General features: G+C 41.1%; 1 protein-coding gene across 1 annotated transcript in view; it reads right to left on the bottom strand.

The window, feature by feature from the left end:
• Positions 1–18,665, bottom strand: part of sdk2b (sidekick cell adhesion molecule 2b) — a 160,235-nt gene that overhangs the window by 10,502 nt on the left and 131,068 nt on the right. Inside the window, exons 17-35 of the mRNA XM_053684861.1 lie at positions 18,572–18,665; positions 18,297–18,412; positions 18,015–18,210; positions 17,815–17,913; positions 16,964–17,155; positions 13,715–13,836; positions 13,452–13,561; positions 11,772–11,922; positions 11,390–11,627; positions 10,088–10,203; positions 9,799–9,988; positions 4,369–4,467; positions 4,088–4,282; positions 3,785–3,986; positions 1,000–1,103; positions 714–784; positions 416–539; positions 282–338; positions 55–156 (exon numbers count right to left, since the gene is read on the bottom strand). The exon at positions 18,572–18,665 is cut by the window's right edge and continues 88 nt beyond it. Coding sequence (XP_053540836.1) covers positions 55–156; positions 282–338; positions 416–539; positions 714–784; positions 1,000–1,103; positions 3,785–3,986; positions 4,088–4,282; positions 4,369–4,467; positions 9,799–9,988; positions 10,088–10,203; positions 11,390–11,627; positions 11,772–11,922; positions 13,452–13,561; positions 13,715–13,836; positions 16,964–17,155; positions 17,815–17,913; positions 18,015–18,210; positions 18,297–18,412; positions 18,572–18,665 — 2,578 coding nt within the window. The remainder of the gene's footprint in view (positions 1–54; positions 157–281; positions 339–415; positions 540–713; positions 785–999; positions 1,104–3,784; positions 3,987–4,087; positions 4,283–4,368; positions 4,468–9,798; positions 9,989–10,087; positions 10,204–11,389; positions 11,628–11,771; positions 11,923–13,451; positions 13,562–13,714; positions 13,837–16,963; positions 17,156–17,814; positions 17,914–18,014; positions 18,211–18,296; positions 18,413–18,571) is intronic.

Below are 18,665 nucleotides of genomic sequence, written 5' to 3'. Positions count from 1 at the left end.
ATTATTATTATTATTATTATTATTATTATTATTATTATTATTATTACGACTCACCTGCTTCTCCAACAAACACTTCCTGTGGTTTGCTGACAGGCCCCTCCCCCACTGCATTAAACACACTCATTCTGATCTCATAACGCTTATGTTTGCTCAGATCTACACACACACACACACACACATTTTCAGAAACATGGAACACAGTGTGTAAATATGTATAAAAATAAGTTATTGACTCACTGTAAGAAAGCACATAATAAATTATAGACAGAGAGAGGACGTACTGTCCAGCTCATACTGGCTGAGGGATGGTTCACTGAGGTTCCTCATACTGTACAGATCTGAGACAAAGACAAAAAGGGAAAAGTTAATCTAAGAAAATAATCACAATTTAATATGAAATAAACAATTAACATACATGTCAGTTCGGTCCAGCTAGAGTGTTTTTGGATGTGAAAACTTCGCAATCTTTCGTAAAGTAGCTCTCGATAACGAATATGGAACCCAAGTAGAATCCCATTAATCTTCTCCTCCGATGGAGACTGAAACACAAACACACAGGTTTGAAATGCAATCAAACTTACACCTCTGGTCTGGAATAATGATTAGTTTACTAACCAGCAACATCATCATTCTACAAAACTTCATGAATTTTTTTAAAAAACTCACCAGAAATGACTTTATTCTCAAAAGTTTGAACATCAAATACTGCTCACCTGCCAGCGAATTAAAACAGATGTAGTGGTATGAGGAGTAACAGAGAGGATGATGGGAGCTTCATCAGGAACTGGAGAGGGAGATACAGAAGAAGTAAAATATTAACAACCCATACAACCAAGATTCAGGAGTCAGAGCTGTACAAACTAAGATGCTGATACAGAAAGACAGACAGACAGACAGAGAGACAGATCGACAGACAGAGAGACAGACACACAGACAGACAGATCAACAGACGGAGAGACAGATCGACAGACAGAGAGACAGACAGTGTTTATTCCATACCGTCCTGCAGAGTGGTGATCGCTTCACTCTCCTCGCTGTAATTGCTGTCTCCGATATCATTAGTGGCCTTTACGCGAAACTGATATGAGGTGAAGGGCTTCAGTCTGAAACACACACATTCTACTGTCACACACTCCCATTTAACTCAGTTCACTTAATGCGTGCACACTGGCTATCTCAGTGTATGTTAGCCCAGACTTCCAGACCTTTCTGTTGAGAGACAGAGTTTCAGGTCGAGAGACAGAGCTTTCTGTCAAGAGACAGAGTTTCAGGATGAGAGACAGAGCTTCCTGTCGAGAGACAGAGTTTCAGGTCGAGAGACAGAGCTTCAGGTCGAGAGACACAGTTTCAGAACGAGAGACAGAGTTTCAGGTCGAGAGACAGAGCTTCAGGTCGAGAGACAGAGTTTCAGGTCGAGAGACAGAGCTTCAGGATGAGAGGCAGAGTTTCAGGATGAGAGGCAGAGCTTTCTGTCGAGAGACATAGTTTCAGGACGAGAGACAGAGTTTCAGGTCGAGAGACAGAGCTTCCTGTCGAGAGACAGAGTTTCAGGTCGAGAGACAGAGTTTCAGGACGAGAGACAGAGCTTCAGGTCGAGAGACAGAGCTTCAGGTCGAGAGACAGAGCTGTCTGTCGAGAGACAGAGTTTCAGGTCAAGAGACAGAGCTTTCTGTCAAGAGACAGAGTTTCAAGTCGAGAGACAGAGCTTTCTGTCGAGAGACAGAGTTTCAGGACGAGAGACAGAGCTTCAGGTCGAGAGACACAGTTTCAGAACGAGAGACAGAGTTTCAGGTCGAGAGACAGAGCTTCAGGTCGAGAGACAGAGCTTTCTGTCGAGAGACAGCGTTTCAGGTCAAGAGACAGAGCTTTCTGTCAAGAGACAGAGTTTCAAGTCGAGAGACAGAGCTTTCTGTCGAGAGACAGAGCTTCAGGTCGAGAGACAGAGCTTTCTGTCAAGAGACAGAGTTTCAAGTCGAGAGACAGAGCTTTCTGTCGAGAGACAGAGCTTCAGGTCGAGAGACAGAGCTTTCTGTCGAGAGACAGAGCTTCAGGTCGAGAGACAGAGCTTTCTGTCGAGAGACAGAGTTTCAAGTCGAGAGACAGAGCTTTCTGTCAAGAGACAGAGTTTCAGGATGAGAGATAGAGCTTCAGGTCGAGAGACAGAGTTTCAGGTCGAGAGACAGGGCTTCAGGATGAGAGGCAGAGTTTCAGGATGAGAGGCAGAGCTTTCTGTCAAGAGACAGAGTTTCAGGACGAGAGACAGAGCTTTCTGTCGAGAGGCAGAGTTTCAGGACGAGAGACAGAGCTTCCTGTCGAGAGACAGAGTTTCAGGTCGAGAGACAGAGTTTCAGGACGAGAGACAGAGTTTCAGGACGAGAGGCAGAGTTTCAGGTCGAGAGACAGAGCTTCAGGTCGAGAGACAGAGTTTCAGGTCGAGAGACAGAGCTTTCTGTCGAGAGACAGAGTTTCAAGTCGAGAGACAGAGCTTTCTGTCGAGAGACAGAGTTTCAGGTCGAGAGACAGAGTTTCAGAACAAGAGACAGAGTTTCAGGTCGAGAGACAGGGCTTCAGGATGAGAGGCAGAGTTTCAGGATGAGAGGCAGAGCTTTCTGTCAAGAGACAGAGTTTCAGGACGAGAGACAGAGCTTTCTGTCGAGAGGCAGAGTTTCAGGACGAGAGACAGAGCTTCCTGTCGAGAGACAGAGTTTCAGGTCGAGAGACAGAGTTTCAGGACGAGAGACAGAGTTTCAGGACGAGAGGCAGAGTTTCAGGTCGAGAGACAGAGCTTCAGGTCGAGAGACAGAGTTTCAGGTCGAGAGACAGAGCTTTCTGTCGAGAGACAGAGTTTCAAGTCGAGAGACAGAGCTTTCTGTCGAGAGACAGAGTTTCAGGTCGAGAGACAGAGTTTCAGAACAAGAGACAGAGTTTCAGGTCGAGAGGCAGAGTTTCAGGTTGAGAGACAGAGCTTTCTGTCAAGAGACAGAGTTTCAGGTCGAGAGACAGAGCTTCAGGTCGAGAGACAGAGTTTCAGGTCGAGAGACAGAGCTTCAGGTCGAGAGACAGAGCTTTCTGTCAAGAGACAGAGTTTCAGGTCGAGAGACAGAGCTTCAGGTCGAGAGACAGAGTTTCAGGTCTCTCGGGTCGCTGTAGTTTGTTTCTTTTAGTAACTGCTACTGTTAACCCTTGTGGGTGTGCCTTGTCCAGCCCACTCATTATACACTTTTGTGTAAAGTGTATTTAAGCTCGATTTACATGTTAAATGCTTGGCTTCGTACTTGCTTCGTTTTCAGATTAGCAAAGCAAGATCATAGCACTAGCTACGTCCACTCACCAGAGGCACCAACGATCTCTGCTACTTCCTTCCAAGCTTTATGTCTCTATAATCTTTGAATGAGAGGATGTATATGTCCGGATAAGAACAAACAACTGTTATAAGATGTATTTCTTCCATTTGTTCCACATCAAACAGTAAATGGGAATTAATTGCAGGTAAGAACTAAGTTGTGAGCAGGGAATGGAAACATCAGACCCCATGTGCCATAGGACTGGTCTGAGGAATCATTCGAGCCAATAGTTTGTATTTACTGCTTTATCATGTCATACCCAATTTGCATAGAACTGAAACTCTCAATTCAAATGTCCCTTTGTCACTTGCATGTACGTAGAAAATGAGTGGCTGGTTGAGACTACCACATCTTGCTTAGACCTCATCCATGTAGGATATGTAAATGAGCTGAATCACAGTAAAGAATACAGAATTAAACTGAATTAAATAAATTCACACCTTTCCACAGTGTAGGGCACCACCTCGTGACTGACAGATGCTGACTGGACAGTCCAGTTCTGATCAGGAAGTTCTCTGATCTGAACTGTGTAATACCGAACTGGAGAAAGACCATCACTGCCTGGCTCCCATGACAACAATACGCTTCGTGCTCGCACACTCTCCTGAGGCACCATGAGATGGCGAGGGGGCTGGGGTCGTGCTAAAGATCAAAAGTTACATGTTAGAAAACAAACTTTTAAAAAGCTTTCTTTGAAGTGCTTTTCAGTTTTAGAAACCTGTCGATGTGGTTGCTGTAGTTACCTCTCTTTTCCGTGGTAACCACCAGGGCTTCAGCAGAGTCCCCCCAGCCTTTGCGTGTTTGAGCTGTGATGCTGAACATGTAAACAGATTCAGGTTTTAGCGAGTTCACTGTGTATTGCCGCGCACTCGGGTTCAGGACATCCACTGTCGCTGAGTTGCTATTGGATGAATTTAGACGATACGTAATCTGATAGGCTGAAGAGAGATCAGGAAACAGGAGGTCATACACTGGGTCTGTCTGTCTATTCAAGACAAAGGCAATTTACAGCACACACACTTACCAAGGATGATTCCATTGGGCTGAGCAGGAGATTGCCAAATCAGTCTGACAGAAGTGGTTCGTACTTCCGGAAACAAAATACCAACTGGAGGTCCAGGCACTGGAAAAACAGAATCCCTAATATAAATAATCTGTAGGTGTTTTAAACTTAAATTGTGTCTTCACACCTCACTTCTGAGGTGAGGGGCGGCTGTGGTTCAGGTGGTAGCGCGGGTTGCCCACTAATCGTAGGGTTGGCGGTTCGATTCCCGGCCCACATGACTCCACATGCCGAACTGTCCTTGGGCAAGTCACTGAACCCCAAGTTGCTCCCGATGGCAAGTTAATGCCTTGCATGGCATCTCCGGTACCATTGGTGTGTGTGTGAATGGGTGAATGAGACACAGTGTAAAGTGCTTTGGAACCACTAAGGTTAAAAAAGCTTTATATACGTCCAGACCGTTTACCATTCACTTATCTTCAAATTTACTTCTTGCTAAAGCTTGTTTGATTAGCTTGGTTTCTCCTTTTCTACCAGTGCTTGTTCCAGACATGTCCACTGGTTTGAGATGCTAACAATTACATCATCAGAGGTGGGCATGTCCTGACAAATAGCTCATGGTGTGCGTGTGTTTGAAGGTTTTTGTGTAAGACCTCCAATTTCCAATTATTTCACCTGGCTAATCTGTATTCATCACAGCATCTATCGACACTGCCATTTAACGTCTCCTTAATGTCAATAGTTATGGATTTGCTGAAAACTGGGATTGGGTGTGCAGTTAGGGGTTTCCGCAATAACTAGCACAAACAAAATGTTTTCTTAGCACGGTTGTGTTTTGACCATAAACTGTGCTCCAGAGCTGAAAGTGGATGTGAAACACCATAAGATTTCCATCTGTCTCCTAAACATGAAGTAGCTCTTCAGCTTTTGTTAAGATCTTTGAATCTAAAGAAACCACAGAAACATTCATATGTTTGCTCTTTTCACTTTGGAAAGAAGCCCTAGCGAGGAACATCTGTATTCAGACAAGTGTTTGGGCTACGATTCTCCAGTGAAAACTCCGAAGAAGCATCTTGTCAGGAGGATATCAACACATGAAGATATGTTAAACTGCATGTGACAGAGGGTTAGGGTTAGAGGTTAAATGTTACTGAGATTAGTGAGTTGTCAGTTCAGTGGTGTCCAGTGTCTCTAAACAGCAGCTGATTGTAGTGTCACCACTTGTTCTGTGGGTGGCACTAGTAGGTGTTGAGCATATCTGAGTGTACTGTAGGAGTAAGAGGAGTGAAGTCTGAGTAATCTAAGCATGTTCATGAGTTACCTGTGTGTTGCTTGTGTCTTTAAAAAGACATAACATATTGGCGAGGAGAATGCAGTGGAATTCATCTCAGACTACACCCTTTCTACAAAATGTGGGAGAGCTGTAGATACCATTTAAGGCATGGATTCGTGTTTATGTCATGGCCATGGATGAAGAGCTATTGGAAGCTCACAAACGCGCTCTACTGATTCACTGCCTGTGGGCAGAAGTCCAGAGACTATATTACAGATGATAAATACTAATATAAATATATAATCGGTTCTTCGAGCCGAAAGTGAATGTGGTAGCCGAATGGTACAGCTTTCGCCAGCGAGGGCAATGCCATGTTAAAACTATGGATCGATATGTCGTGGCGCTAAAGGAGCTAGCGGCTACATGCGAATTCGGAACCATGGAGGAAGAAATGATCTGGGATTAACATGTTGAAAAAACAAATTCAACCCGCATACGGGAACGTTTACTCCTAGAAGGGGATCTTACTTTGAAAAAAGCTTTTTTCATTATATATGCTACCTCTGGGTCAAATAATTAGTGAACATAGAATTATCTTCCACTGTGCTGATGATACACAGCTGTATGTTTCAGTAAAGCCAGATGATAGTTGATGAATGTGTAAAGGATATTAGACACTGGAAGTTGAGTAACTACTTCTACTAGGACCACGGGCAGCTAGAAGTCTACTTTCTCATTATGTAGCAACTCTTGATGGCCTTTCTGTTTCAGTTACAGTTCAGTGCCCTCATGTTAGTCCTGTCCGAGTCCCTGCTTCTACTCTTCTACACCTGTGGGCATCCTCTTAAACAACTGTAGGACACTCTCTCTACAGCTGCATGTTCCTTCACTTCCTGGTGAGATGCCAGTGATCCTGACTCTGCCCACCAGACCTGCCTACTCCATCCTGATGGTCTACTTCTGCTAGGAGAGTCCTTCACCTGAGAATCACTTGCTGCTGCTGAGAAGGACCCCACATGGATACCCTGAAAGATGGCTGTGGATGGTTTCATTGGATAACCTAAAGACTGCACTTATGAAAACAGTTTACACTCAAGTCTAATTCATTATTCTGTGGATAACTTCACTTGGACAATACAGATTTAACGATAAAAATTCTAATAACGTAAAAAAAGACAATGATGCTCATAATAAAGATCCTTTCAAAGCAGATTCAGCAGTACTGTTTGACTTTATATCATACATTTGTGTAAGAGCAATTCATTAGTAAGTAATTGCACTCTGCAATGTCACCCTGAACAGGATGGGCCCCTTTTCAGTCTGGTTCTGTTCAAGGTTTCTTCCTCATGTCATCTCAGGAAGTTTTCCTTGCCACCATAAATAAATAACCTCGCAGAAACATCAATTAGATTTGGATCACCGTCAGATCCCATAGAACTCGATCAGGCGACTGAAAGCTTGGAGTCAACACTCTGCTACACGCTAGATAGAGTGGCTCCACTCAAAAGAAAAATAATTAGAGAAAAAAAAATTGCACCCTGGTATAACGATCAAACGCGAACCTTAAAACAGACCACTCAACAATTAGAACGTCAAACCAAACTGGTGATATTTCAAACAGCATGGAAGGAGAGCCTACTGAAATATAGGAAATCTCTTGGCGATGCTAGAAAAATCTATTTCTCCACCTTAATAGGAGTCAACAAAAATAATTCTAGATTCCTTTTCAACACAGTAGCAAAATTAACTAGGAATAAAACCACTACAGAGAGAAACACTCAGTCATTACATAGCAGTGAAGATTTCATGACATTTTTCATTGATAAGGTTGAAAATATTAGACATGAAATACTTTCCCTTAAATTAAAACTGGACAGTACTGTAACAAACCCATTACATGACAATGTAGCAATATCAGATCAATGTTTAGAGTGTTTTGCTCCGCTTAGAGAGACCGAACTAGCTACATTAATCTCTTCAGCCAATTCATCAACTTGCATACTAGATCCCGTACCTACATGTTTGTTTAAACAGATTTGTCCAGGAGTAATTGAACCACTTCTAAATATAATCAATTCTTCCCTAAGCACTGGCTATGTACCTAAATCACTTAAATTAGCAGTTATTAAACCCTTGATTAAAAAACCTGATCTTGACCCGTCTCAATTGTCCAGCTATAGACCAATATCAAATCTCCCCTTCATCTCTAAGATTTTAGAAAAGGTTGTAGCAAAGCAGTTATGCTCGTGCTTAGATAGGAATAACATTCATGAAATGTATCAGTCAGGATTTAGACCTCATCATAGCACAGAGACAGCGTTAGTTAAAGTAGTAAATGACCTTCTACTGACCTCTGATCAGGGTTGTGTCTCGCTGCTTGTGTTACTCGACCTTAGTGCAGCTTTTGATGCTATAGATCACACTATTCTCCTTGATAGATTAGAAAATGTTGTTGGTATTAAGGGAACAGTCCTCTCCTGGCTCAGGTCTTATCTGACCGATCGTTATCAGTTCATAGATGTAAATGGTGAATTCTCCATGCGTACTGAGGTTACTTTTGGAGTTCCACAGGGTTCTGTTTTAGGCCCACTGCTCTTTACTTTATATATGCTACCCCTAGGTCAAATTATTCGTAAACATGGAATTAGCTTCCACTGTTATGCTGATGATACACAGTTGTATGTTTCAGCGAAGCCAGAGGACAGACAGAAGCTTAGTAAAGTTGAGGATTGTGTAAAGGACATTAGACGTTGGATGTTAACTAACTTCCTTCTACTTAATTCTGATAAAACAGAAATACTTTTTTTAGGCCACGTGTAGCTAGAAGTATCCTTTCTGATCACATGGTTACTCTGGATGGTCTTTCTGTTTCATCATGTGCAGCAGTTAAAGACCTTGGAGTGATTATTGACTCCAGCCTATCATTTGATGCTCATGTAGATAATATTACTAGGATAGCTTTCTTTCATCTCAAAAATATTTCTAAAATAAGAAACATATTGTCACTACATGATGCAGAAATATTAGTTCATGCATTCGTCACCTCTAGACTAGATTACTGTAATGCCTTACTGTCTGGATGTTCCAGTAGGAGCATAAACAAACTCCAGTTAGTCCAGAATGCAGCTGCTAGAGTCCTAACTAGAACTAGAAGATACGACCATATCACACTGATATTATCAATACTGCATTGCCTCCCAGTAAAATCTCGCATTAATTATAAAATACTTTTATTAACCTATAAAGCACTAAATGGTCTCGCGCCACAATATCTAAGCCACCTTTTGGTTTTATATGATCCGCCACGCCTACTTAGATCAAAAGATGCAGGCTATCTGACGGTACCTCGAATAGTGAAGGCTACAGCAGGGGGAAGAGCTTTCTCTTATAGAGCCCCACAGTTATGGAACAGTCTTCCAATTAGTGTTCGGGACTCAGACACAGTCTCAGTGTTTAAGTCTAGGCTTAAACGTATTTGTTTACTCAAGCCTACCATGACTAGATTCTGTTCTACTACTTCGCAGTCATAATTTTCTTTTTCTCCCTCTCTCCTTTCGCCGAGCCAAACACGAATTTATGGAGATACTAGAGATCCAGATCCTTTCTGCCTCTGGATGGAGCTCAAATCTTCTTTAATTCCACACTGCTGGGACTACGGCTGCTCCTAACGCCATACAGACTTCATATGAATCCATAATGAACTTTTTCACACTATCTGTTGTTACCCAGATGAGGATGGGTTCCCTTCTGAGTCGGGTTCCTCTCAAGGTTTCTTCCTCTTAAAACATCTTAGGGAGTTTTTCCTTGCCACCGTCGCCACTCAGTGGCTTGCTCAGTTGGGATAAATTCACGCCTTTAATATCTGTATACCGTGTTCATATTTCTGTAAAGCTGCTTTGAGACAATGTCTATTGTAAAAACCGCTATACAAATAAAATTGAATTGAATTGAACCATCACCTCTGGCCAGCTCATTAGGGATAAATTTAAATCTACTGCATATCTGGATTTCTTTAAAGCTGCTTTGTGATCATGTCCATTGTTAAAAGCACTATACAAATAAAACTGAACTGAATTGTTCGAGATTAGACACAAGCTCTTGCACTACTCTATCAAATTTCTGAACCTCATGTACACCGTAATTGATGTGACTGATGTGATCGTGATTGTCATGCCTACCATCATCAAGAGTGCGTTCCAGGATCGAAGGAGAGGATGGGAGTCCATCTCCGATACGTGTGAACGCTAAAACCTGTATCTGATAGAGGACATATTTCCCCAAACTTGTTAACTCAGCACTGTGAGTGGTGTTTCCTTCTACTGTCCAAAACCGAACAGGAGAGTCTGAATCCTTTTCCTTATACACCACCTGAAAGAAACAAACAGAGACAAACACTTTTTTGAGAATCTTGAAATTTATTATTACGAGTCAAAATTATTGGTATTATTATTATTTGATGATCATGACCTTATAGCCAAGGATGAGACCATTTCTGTCAGGCTCAGGAACCTCAGACCAGCGGACCAGAATACTGCTCGAGGATGTGGAGAAAGCTGAGACATTAGACGGACCACAGGAGGGCACTAGAGTGTAAAAGAGAGAAGAAAAAAAACAGAGAAATGATCATCAATAACACACATACGTGAGAGTCTATAGAATAAAATGAACTCGAAAATAGTTACACATGTTATCTCTTATCGGGGTTTGAGCAGAAATTTGCTTATCCAAACAACAACAACAACAATAACAACAACAACAATGCCTGGAATTTGCCAAGACAGGTACTTGTGTTATGAATTGTATTCACACACACACACACACACCGACACACACACACACACACACACACACACACACACACACACACACACACACACACACACACACACACACACACACACACAGAGAGAGCAAGAGAGAGAGGGCAAGACAGAGAGAAAGAGCTCAATGGAACAAATTGCCTGAACTCCATAACCACAGAGAGCAGACTTATCTACTCCTCATGTGATACTGAATTTTATTTCCGCACTAAAGCACATACAAGTAAAGAGTTATGTCAGAAATCAAAGAGGATTATAATAAAGGGAGACATGGTGTCAGGGACCTTATCTGTGGTTTAAAAGCACACAGAGGAGCTATGCGTACGCTTTTTTTTTACTGAAAAAATGAAAAACAAGGAGTAGCATGACCATACATAAACGAAGGAACTTATTAAAGATGTAATTATTAAAGAAAATTAATGCAGAGAGAGAATTAAATAGATGTTAAATAGTGTTGCTACCATAACTGATTTAACAGTACAAAACTGTCCCAAACTCCACCTTTTTCAGTTATCACTACAATAATACATCCCCTATACTTTCTACTCTCCTACACACGTACTGCACCTGAAGTAAAATAAACAAACTTTCTATAGGTACGAAACCTGAACAGACTCCAACTTCTACAGGTACCACATCTTCACTTTATCTGGCTACAATACATACTTATATACATACATACATACATATATACACATACATATATATATATATATATATATATATATATATATATATATATATATATATATATATATATATATATATATATACATACATACATACATGCATACATATATACATATACATACATACATATGTACATACATATATACAGGTATTTTACCACCAACTTTGGCTTGAACAGAATTGAACTGGATATTAAACAAACCACTGAGATGTTTATCGAGGACTAGTAATGAAAAAAACGAGCAATTTAATATCATACCAGATTCGCGGGTCCTCCCTCGAACAGGTTGACTCCATGGTCCAGCTCCAATGCCATTAATCGCTCGAACTTTGACCTCATATTCGGTCCATTCCTCCAAATCCTCAATGGTGAACTCCCTCTCCAAACGGTCGAGAATAATGTGGGTTAGAACTTTAGAATGAGGTCCAATCCGATTATAGTGCACTTTATAACCCACAGACTCTGGATTTCCATTATACTCCCACTCTGGCAGGGGCTGGAAAACAAATAAAACAACATTCAAATATTCTAGTCCAAAAAGTACTTTGTATTATCTGTGCGAAAATACGTGATAAATAAGAACCTAAATGAGGTACGTGATAATGAGATCTCAGGCAGTGAGTGTGTGTTTAAGACGTACCACCCATCGGAGCCAGAGGCTGGTTTCACTTGCTGTGCGCAGTGTGATGTTAAGTGGGGCCATGTCAGGTGGAGCCTGCAAGGTCTGGAACTTTCTAGAAGGTTGGCTGGGTGGGCTGGTGCCCACAATGTTCACCTGACGCATACGAAATCTGCAGGTGACACCAAAAAATCATCAAAAAACACAACAAGTAAGCTGACCATGATGGTGGCAATAATATATGAAGGCATCAATGATAAAACGATCAGAGTCACATTGTGCTTGAATTCCAGAATTTGAAAGTTCAGAACCTTCTTATGTCATAATAGTTGAAAACAGAGAAAATCATGAAGACACCAAAAGTTATCAGCCATTATTGTTTACATTGTGTTAATTGATGCATGAAAAAATGCTTGTGCGGACTCTAATCTTTCTTTCATGAGTATTCACAGTAATAGAGTGATGAACTTATACAAATTTATTCAACCAAGCATCATCAACATCACTTAAATACTGAAAACTCACAGAATATACATTATACATCAATCTCGACTTGAATATTATCCACACTTCTGTCATTAACAGGGAATTGATCAGGGAGTTCATTTTTCTGCCTTACTTCCATGTATCTGTCTCTTCTGTGGTTTATCTGTCTGTTGAGGATACTCGTCCATGTGGTTTGGTCTAGTACTGAAGTTTGCTGAGAGAAATTACTAATGAGATATGTTGAAGAAATTTGACAGTAAGTTAACAATGAAATTCACTCAGCTGGGTGTCCGCCATTACTCAAAGCGTATTGGCTGATTTCGGTCATGTGACTGGACTGTGATGATTTTGTCACAGTAGGCTATGGACTCTAATAATTTTTCCATAGCATGGCTTTATTTTAAATGTTTCTATCATCCCAGTACATTTATGAGATCATTCTTCAATGCTCAATCAACAGCCATGGATGCACAACTTCAAAAATACTGTTTTTTGACTCTGATCGTTTTTTCATTGTGGTCTTCATATATGTATATTTCTCTTTAAAGATATTTAAAGTGTACCATAAAATTTGATGCTAGTACTAAAAGTGTGATTTCTGCAGATGGTACAATAAATATATTACAGGTAGGTAAACTGTAGGTAACTGTAAAAGCTGGGGAGATGCAGTAAAGGTGAGGTATCTGTAGAAGAAGGGTGGGCTGCAGTAAAGGTGAGGTATCTGTAGAAGAAGGATGGGGTGAAGTAAAGGTGAGGTATCTGTAGAAGAAGGGTGGGGTGCAGTAAAGGTGAGGTATCTGTAGAAGAAGGGTGGGGTGCAGTAAAGGTGAGGTATCTGTAGAAGAAGGGTGGGGTGCAGTAAAGGTGAGGTATCTGTAGAAGAAGGATGGGGTGAAGTAAAGGTGAGGTATCTGTAGAAGAAGGGTGGGGTGCAGTAAAGGTGAGGTATCTGTAGAAGAAGGATGGGGTGCAGTAAAGGTGAGGTATCTGTAGAAGAAGGGTGGGGTGCAGTAAAGGTGAGGTATCTGTAGAAGAAGGGTGGGGTGCAGTAAAGGTGAGGTATCTGTAGAAGAAGGGTGGGGTGTAGTAAAGGTGAGGCATCTGTAGAAGGTGTGTGGGATGTGGTAAAATTGTGGTACCTTCAAAATGATTATGGTTTGTACAAAAGATTTGGTCCTTATAGAAGCTATATAAGTTACAATACAGGTGCAGTACCTGTAGAAGGTGTAGGGATTGAGAGCAGGTACTTCCATTGAGCGAGCATGAGGTTCATTTGTCAGCTGATGAACCATCACCCAGTCCTCGTTTTCTCCAATTACACTGATCTGAAAACAGAATATAGAACCAACAGCCACACCCATGAATGATGTAGTAAAGGGGTTGTGATTTAGGTCACAATCCAGAGTCTTATACCTGGAAAATAATAGTTACCTCCTAATAGCTTTGTTCCATCTACTCTGATGTAATCAGTAGCTCACCTGTGCTTCTACCTGCCAACGAGAGATGGAGGTCTTTCCATCATAACCTGGTTTGAACTGCAGTGTAACTGATCGAGGGCCAATATTGGAGATTGCCAGGTTAGTTGGAGGACCAGGAAGCTCTACAGAGGAACACAAACAGGACAATAAGTTCTAATTCTGACAGTTAATCAATAAATTACATAGTGAATGACACTGAAATGCTGCTTTATTACCATCATATTAGACTTTTAATATCCTTTAATGGAAACATGAATTTGGATATTTTAAACTACAGGTCTGCCTGACATGTAATTAATGAATTAATGAAATTAATGTTTTCTGAAGGCATGAACATGGAAATGTGCAGCATCACTGTGACATCTACAGGACATAAAGGGAACGGGCCATGTTACACTCCATCCAGTGTCGAGTACAGAGAGCCAGACTAATAACACATCAACTTTCCTTAAAGTTGTTTATATAGTTGGATTTCTCTTAAAGCTACGTTTGAGTGCACAAATGGATTGAACATGTATAAAAAAAACCCAAACAAATTTCCAAATGATGTTTTTACCATAAACACATTCACTCATTTGCATCTGATCTTAAGTGTATGTCCTGTATCTATACAAAATGTCCCATAATATTAAAGTGGAATATTTTCCACCTTCAATGTGAAATAACAACAAAAAAACCCCCCACAAATAGAAATGATTTTGGGGAAATAATAATAAAAAAACCTTACAATAACCTGGGTGCATAAGTATACATACCCCTTAACTCATACTATGTTAAAACGCCTTTTGTTTGTAATACAGAAGTCTTTTGGGGTAAGAGTCTACTGACTTAGCACATCTTGATTTGGACATTTATTGCACTCTTCCTTACAGAAATGCTCCAGACCTGTGAAATAGCGATCAGATCTCCTGTACACAACTCTCTTCAAGACTTCACTTCATTCCACAGGTTTTAGATAGGACTTAAATCTGAGCTCTGATAGTTCCATTCCAAGACACAGATCTTTTTTTCTGAAGCTGTTCCTTGTTGACGTTGTGCTTTGGATCGGTGTCGTGCTGATATTCTATCTTGACTAGAGCTCCAGTCCCAGCTGAAGAGAAGCATCCCAATAGTGTGACGCTTCCACCACCATGCTTCACTGTGAGTATAATGTTCTTTGGGTGATAAGCTGTCTTGTTTTTGCATGAAACATATCCTTTAGAATTATGCCCAAAAAGTTCTACCTGGATCTCAGCAGATCATAACAGATTTTATCACAGGTTTGGGGTGATTTAAACCGGCTGGGATGTTCCTTTTTTTGTTTTGTCTTCCGTCTAGCCGCCCTACTCCATAGCCCAGACATGTGAAGAATATGAGAGATTGTTGTCACATTCAGCGAGTGACAAGCACTTGCCAGATGTTCCTACAGCTGCTTTAATGCTGCTGTAATTCTCTTAGCAGCCTCACTGATAACTATTCTTCTGGTCCTTTCGTTAGTTTTGGAGAGACGTTCTGTTCTTGGTGATGTCACTGTGGTGCTCCATTTTTCCCACTTGTTAATGATGGCCTTTCACAGAACTTCATGGTACATCTAGTGTTTTGGAAATTCTTTTGTGCCCCTCTCCTACCTTTCAACTGTGAGATCCCATACATGCTTTCTAAGCTATTTGCAGACCATGGCTTCAGAAACTGAATGAAACCAAGAAGATGTGAAGAAACTCCTACAGAAACAACTGATCTTTATTCGAGGTTAATCAGAATAATTTAATTGATGACAGCTGTATGATAATTATTTTTGAACATGAGTTGCTCGAATGTGATTCTGAGCACAGTCACATGACCCATTATAACATGGGTCACACTTTGATTCGTCACTAAATTTTGGGGAACAAATCAGTACAGTGGTAAAAGGCAATTTATTTCATGTGAGATTGGTCTAGACTACTGTAATCCCCTATACTGTGGCCTGCTTCAAACTGCCATTTCTCTCCTGCAAACGGTCCAGAATGCAGCAGCGAGACTTCTTACTGGTACAAAAAAGAGGGATCATGTTTCTCCATTCCAGCGACTTTACATCGGCTTCCTGTGAAGCTTAGAATCTATTTTAAAATTGCTGTTTTTGTGTACAAGGCTTTATCACCAAAATACATTAGTGACCTTCTGATTCCTTACTCTCCCCAAAGAGCACCTCGGTCATGTAATCAGCTTCTCTTACATGTCCCACGTGGTCGTTGTAAATCTAAGGGTGGTCAGGCCTTCTCTGCTCCAGAACCTAAACCTTTGAACCGTCTGCCCTTAAATGTGAGGTCTGCTCCCCCAGAGCCAGTTCTATACTGTCTCTTAAATCTCATTTATTCTCTCTGGCTTTTATTAAGATCAGTTTAAGTGTTTAATGTTGAAGTTTTCTGATTGTATTCTGTTTAATGTGTTTATATTTTTTACGCTGCATGTTTTCTTTTTATATGCTCAATGTTTTATTGTACAGCACTTTGGTGCAACTCTGCTTTTAAATGTGCTCTAGACATAAATTTGAACTTTTTTTCTCTAAAATGTTTCTGTTTGTGTTTTATGTGTAGTTTGTTGATTTTCTATCACATTAAAAGAGGAAATTAAATGATTTATTTTGGGGGTTTTTTACATCACAAAAGTCTGCAGTTTTAACAGGGTTGTGCAGATTTTTATTTCCACAAAGTGTTTACAAATAAAAAGTGATTGCATAAGTATTCACCCCCATTGCTGTGAAATCACAAATTTAGTCCTTTTAAGAAGAGACATGGTTACAGTGTCAGACTTTATCGATTAAGTATCATTTAAACATAGCTGCCGCTGAATAAGTAAATAAAGTAAACATCTGTCTGAATTAAAATGGCTGCTAAGTGAAATAAATGCTTGTGGTCATTATTACATTGTGGATTTGGAAACCCTCACATGGTGGAAATGCGGGTCAAGTCTTAAACCAGTTCTCTGGAGAATTGGAGAACCAGACGAGTACCGGGTCTGTGTTGGTGGAAAAGGAGTTAGTATGTAAAATTACATTGTGGATTAGGGATTAAAGCCCTAACAAATCTCCTGGGAGCTACCATTAAAGATAATCTCAAATGAATACTCTCCTGAATGATTACATTTGGGGAAATGAAACACTACACCGTGTATTAGCTGTAGCTTATTAGCTTTAGTGTTCATTTATCTGGAGGGTTATTATTAGTGTGTGTGTGTGTGTGTGTGTGTGTGTGTGTGTGTGTGTGTGTGTGTGTGTGTACGTGTGTGTACCTGGTGGTACCCCTGATGAAATGGTGGATGATGACAGTTGTCCCTGTCCTTTAGACGTCATTGCCGCCACCTCGATGGTGTAGGTAGTTAAAGCAGTAAGTCCGGTGACGCGGTACTCCAGAGTGACGTTGGGCAGGTAGTGTGTGACACGCGTGTTCGTCCGGTTAAACTCCTCCCATGAGATACGGTATCCTGCACAGACACACAGAGTCAAATGTAGAATTATTGCCCCCCTCTGGGGTAACATGTAATAAGTCATATTTTTACACATACACATCTTTTTCTTAAGGAGTAAAACCCCTTCTCAAGAACACTGGTTTTTAGTGAATGCGCCTGTCGTATGGAGAGAATAACAGCACTGAGTCTCCATCCACACAGTTCTTACCCCTCAGAATCCGCCCAAATCATCGCTGACCCACCTCCGTATTTTACAGTGATTTTGAGGGCTTTAACTTGCATTCAGCGCACTTGTGTTAGCATGAACATTGCTGATGGAGTTCAGGACCAAAACATGAAATTTGGTCTTCCTCTGACTATAAACACACGTCTCCAGCTGTAGCACCAATCATGAGGATTAGTGAGGGTCCAGTTCCTCAGATATTTTCAACTTTTCCAGACTTCTGAACTGGTTTTATGTTAGAAAATGTTTTTAGGTGTTTAAATATTTGTTTGTACTTATTTATTTATTTATTTATTTATTTATGATCCCATTAGTGAAAAGGTAAGCAGTGTCTTTCATACATTCAGTGATTTTTCTTCAAAGGTATCTATCCATCTGTCTGTCTGTCTGTCTGTCTGAACGTGTGTATGTCTGTTTAAATAAAAACAGAGTATAAATAAAGGTGAAGCACCGGTGAGGACGCCGTTCTTCTCATGCGGTTCTCTCCAGCTGACTTTCAAAGACGTATCAAGAATTTCAGTGAAACTCAGATGACCAACAGCACCGGGAGCTGCAGAGAGAGAAATTCATATTAATGTTACGCCAATATATTTCCATTTATTTTGTGTGTGTGTGTGTGTGTGTGTGTGTGTGTGTGTGTAAGTATCTCACTGTCTTCGTGGGTGTGTACTCTCTGGGCGGGGCTGCGTGGTCCATCCCCTGGTGTGGTGAAACACAGCACTGATGTGAAATACTCTGTAAATTTCTTGAGGCCGCTGATGAAGCCAACGTGGACGCCATCCTGGAAATTCGGCCGAACTGTAACAAGTGTAAGCTCCTCCCCCTGCCCCGCCTGCCATGCTAAAAGCTGGAGAGAGGGAGAGAGAGCATTTTGTTATGGCAAAATACACAAATTTTGTGTGTGTGTGTGTGTGTGTGTGTGTGTGATCTGACCTTGTATCCTTGGTTGATGCCGTTGATGAACTGAGGGTTGGGTGCAGTCCAGGTGAAGCGTATGGTGGTGGAGTTTACAGCTTCTACCTGAACATCACCTGGAGCAACAGTTGGGACTAACAGACATACAGATAAAGAGTATAGAGAGAGAGAGAGAGAGAGAGAGAGAGAGAGAGAGAGAGAGAGAGAGAGAGAGAAACATTTGGAATAAACCTCTGTATTTGTAATATTCGAATGTCCTGGATCTAAAGGTTTTTGTCGGATCAGGCCCGTACCTCCCTGTAGTGTCCACTCCGTCACTCTGTGGCTGTAGACTCCCAGTCCAGCACCGTTATACGCTGCCACTTCTATCTCATAGTTGGTCCAGAT

Source organism: Ictalurus punctatus, chromosome 13 (assembly GCF_001660625.3).
Source record: "Ictalurus punctatus breed USDA103 chromosome 13, Coco_2.0, whole genome shotgun sequence".
Classification (NCBI taxonomy): domain Eukaryota; kingdom Metazoa; phylum Chordata; class Actinopteri; order Siluriformes; family Ictaluridae; genus Ictalurus; species Ictalurus punctatus.
This window is presented reverse-complemented; position numbering and strand designations above follow the sequence as displayed.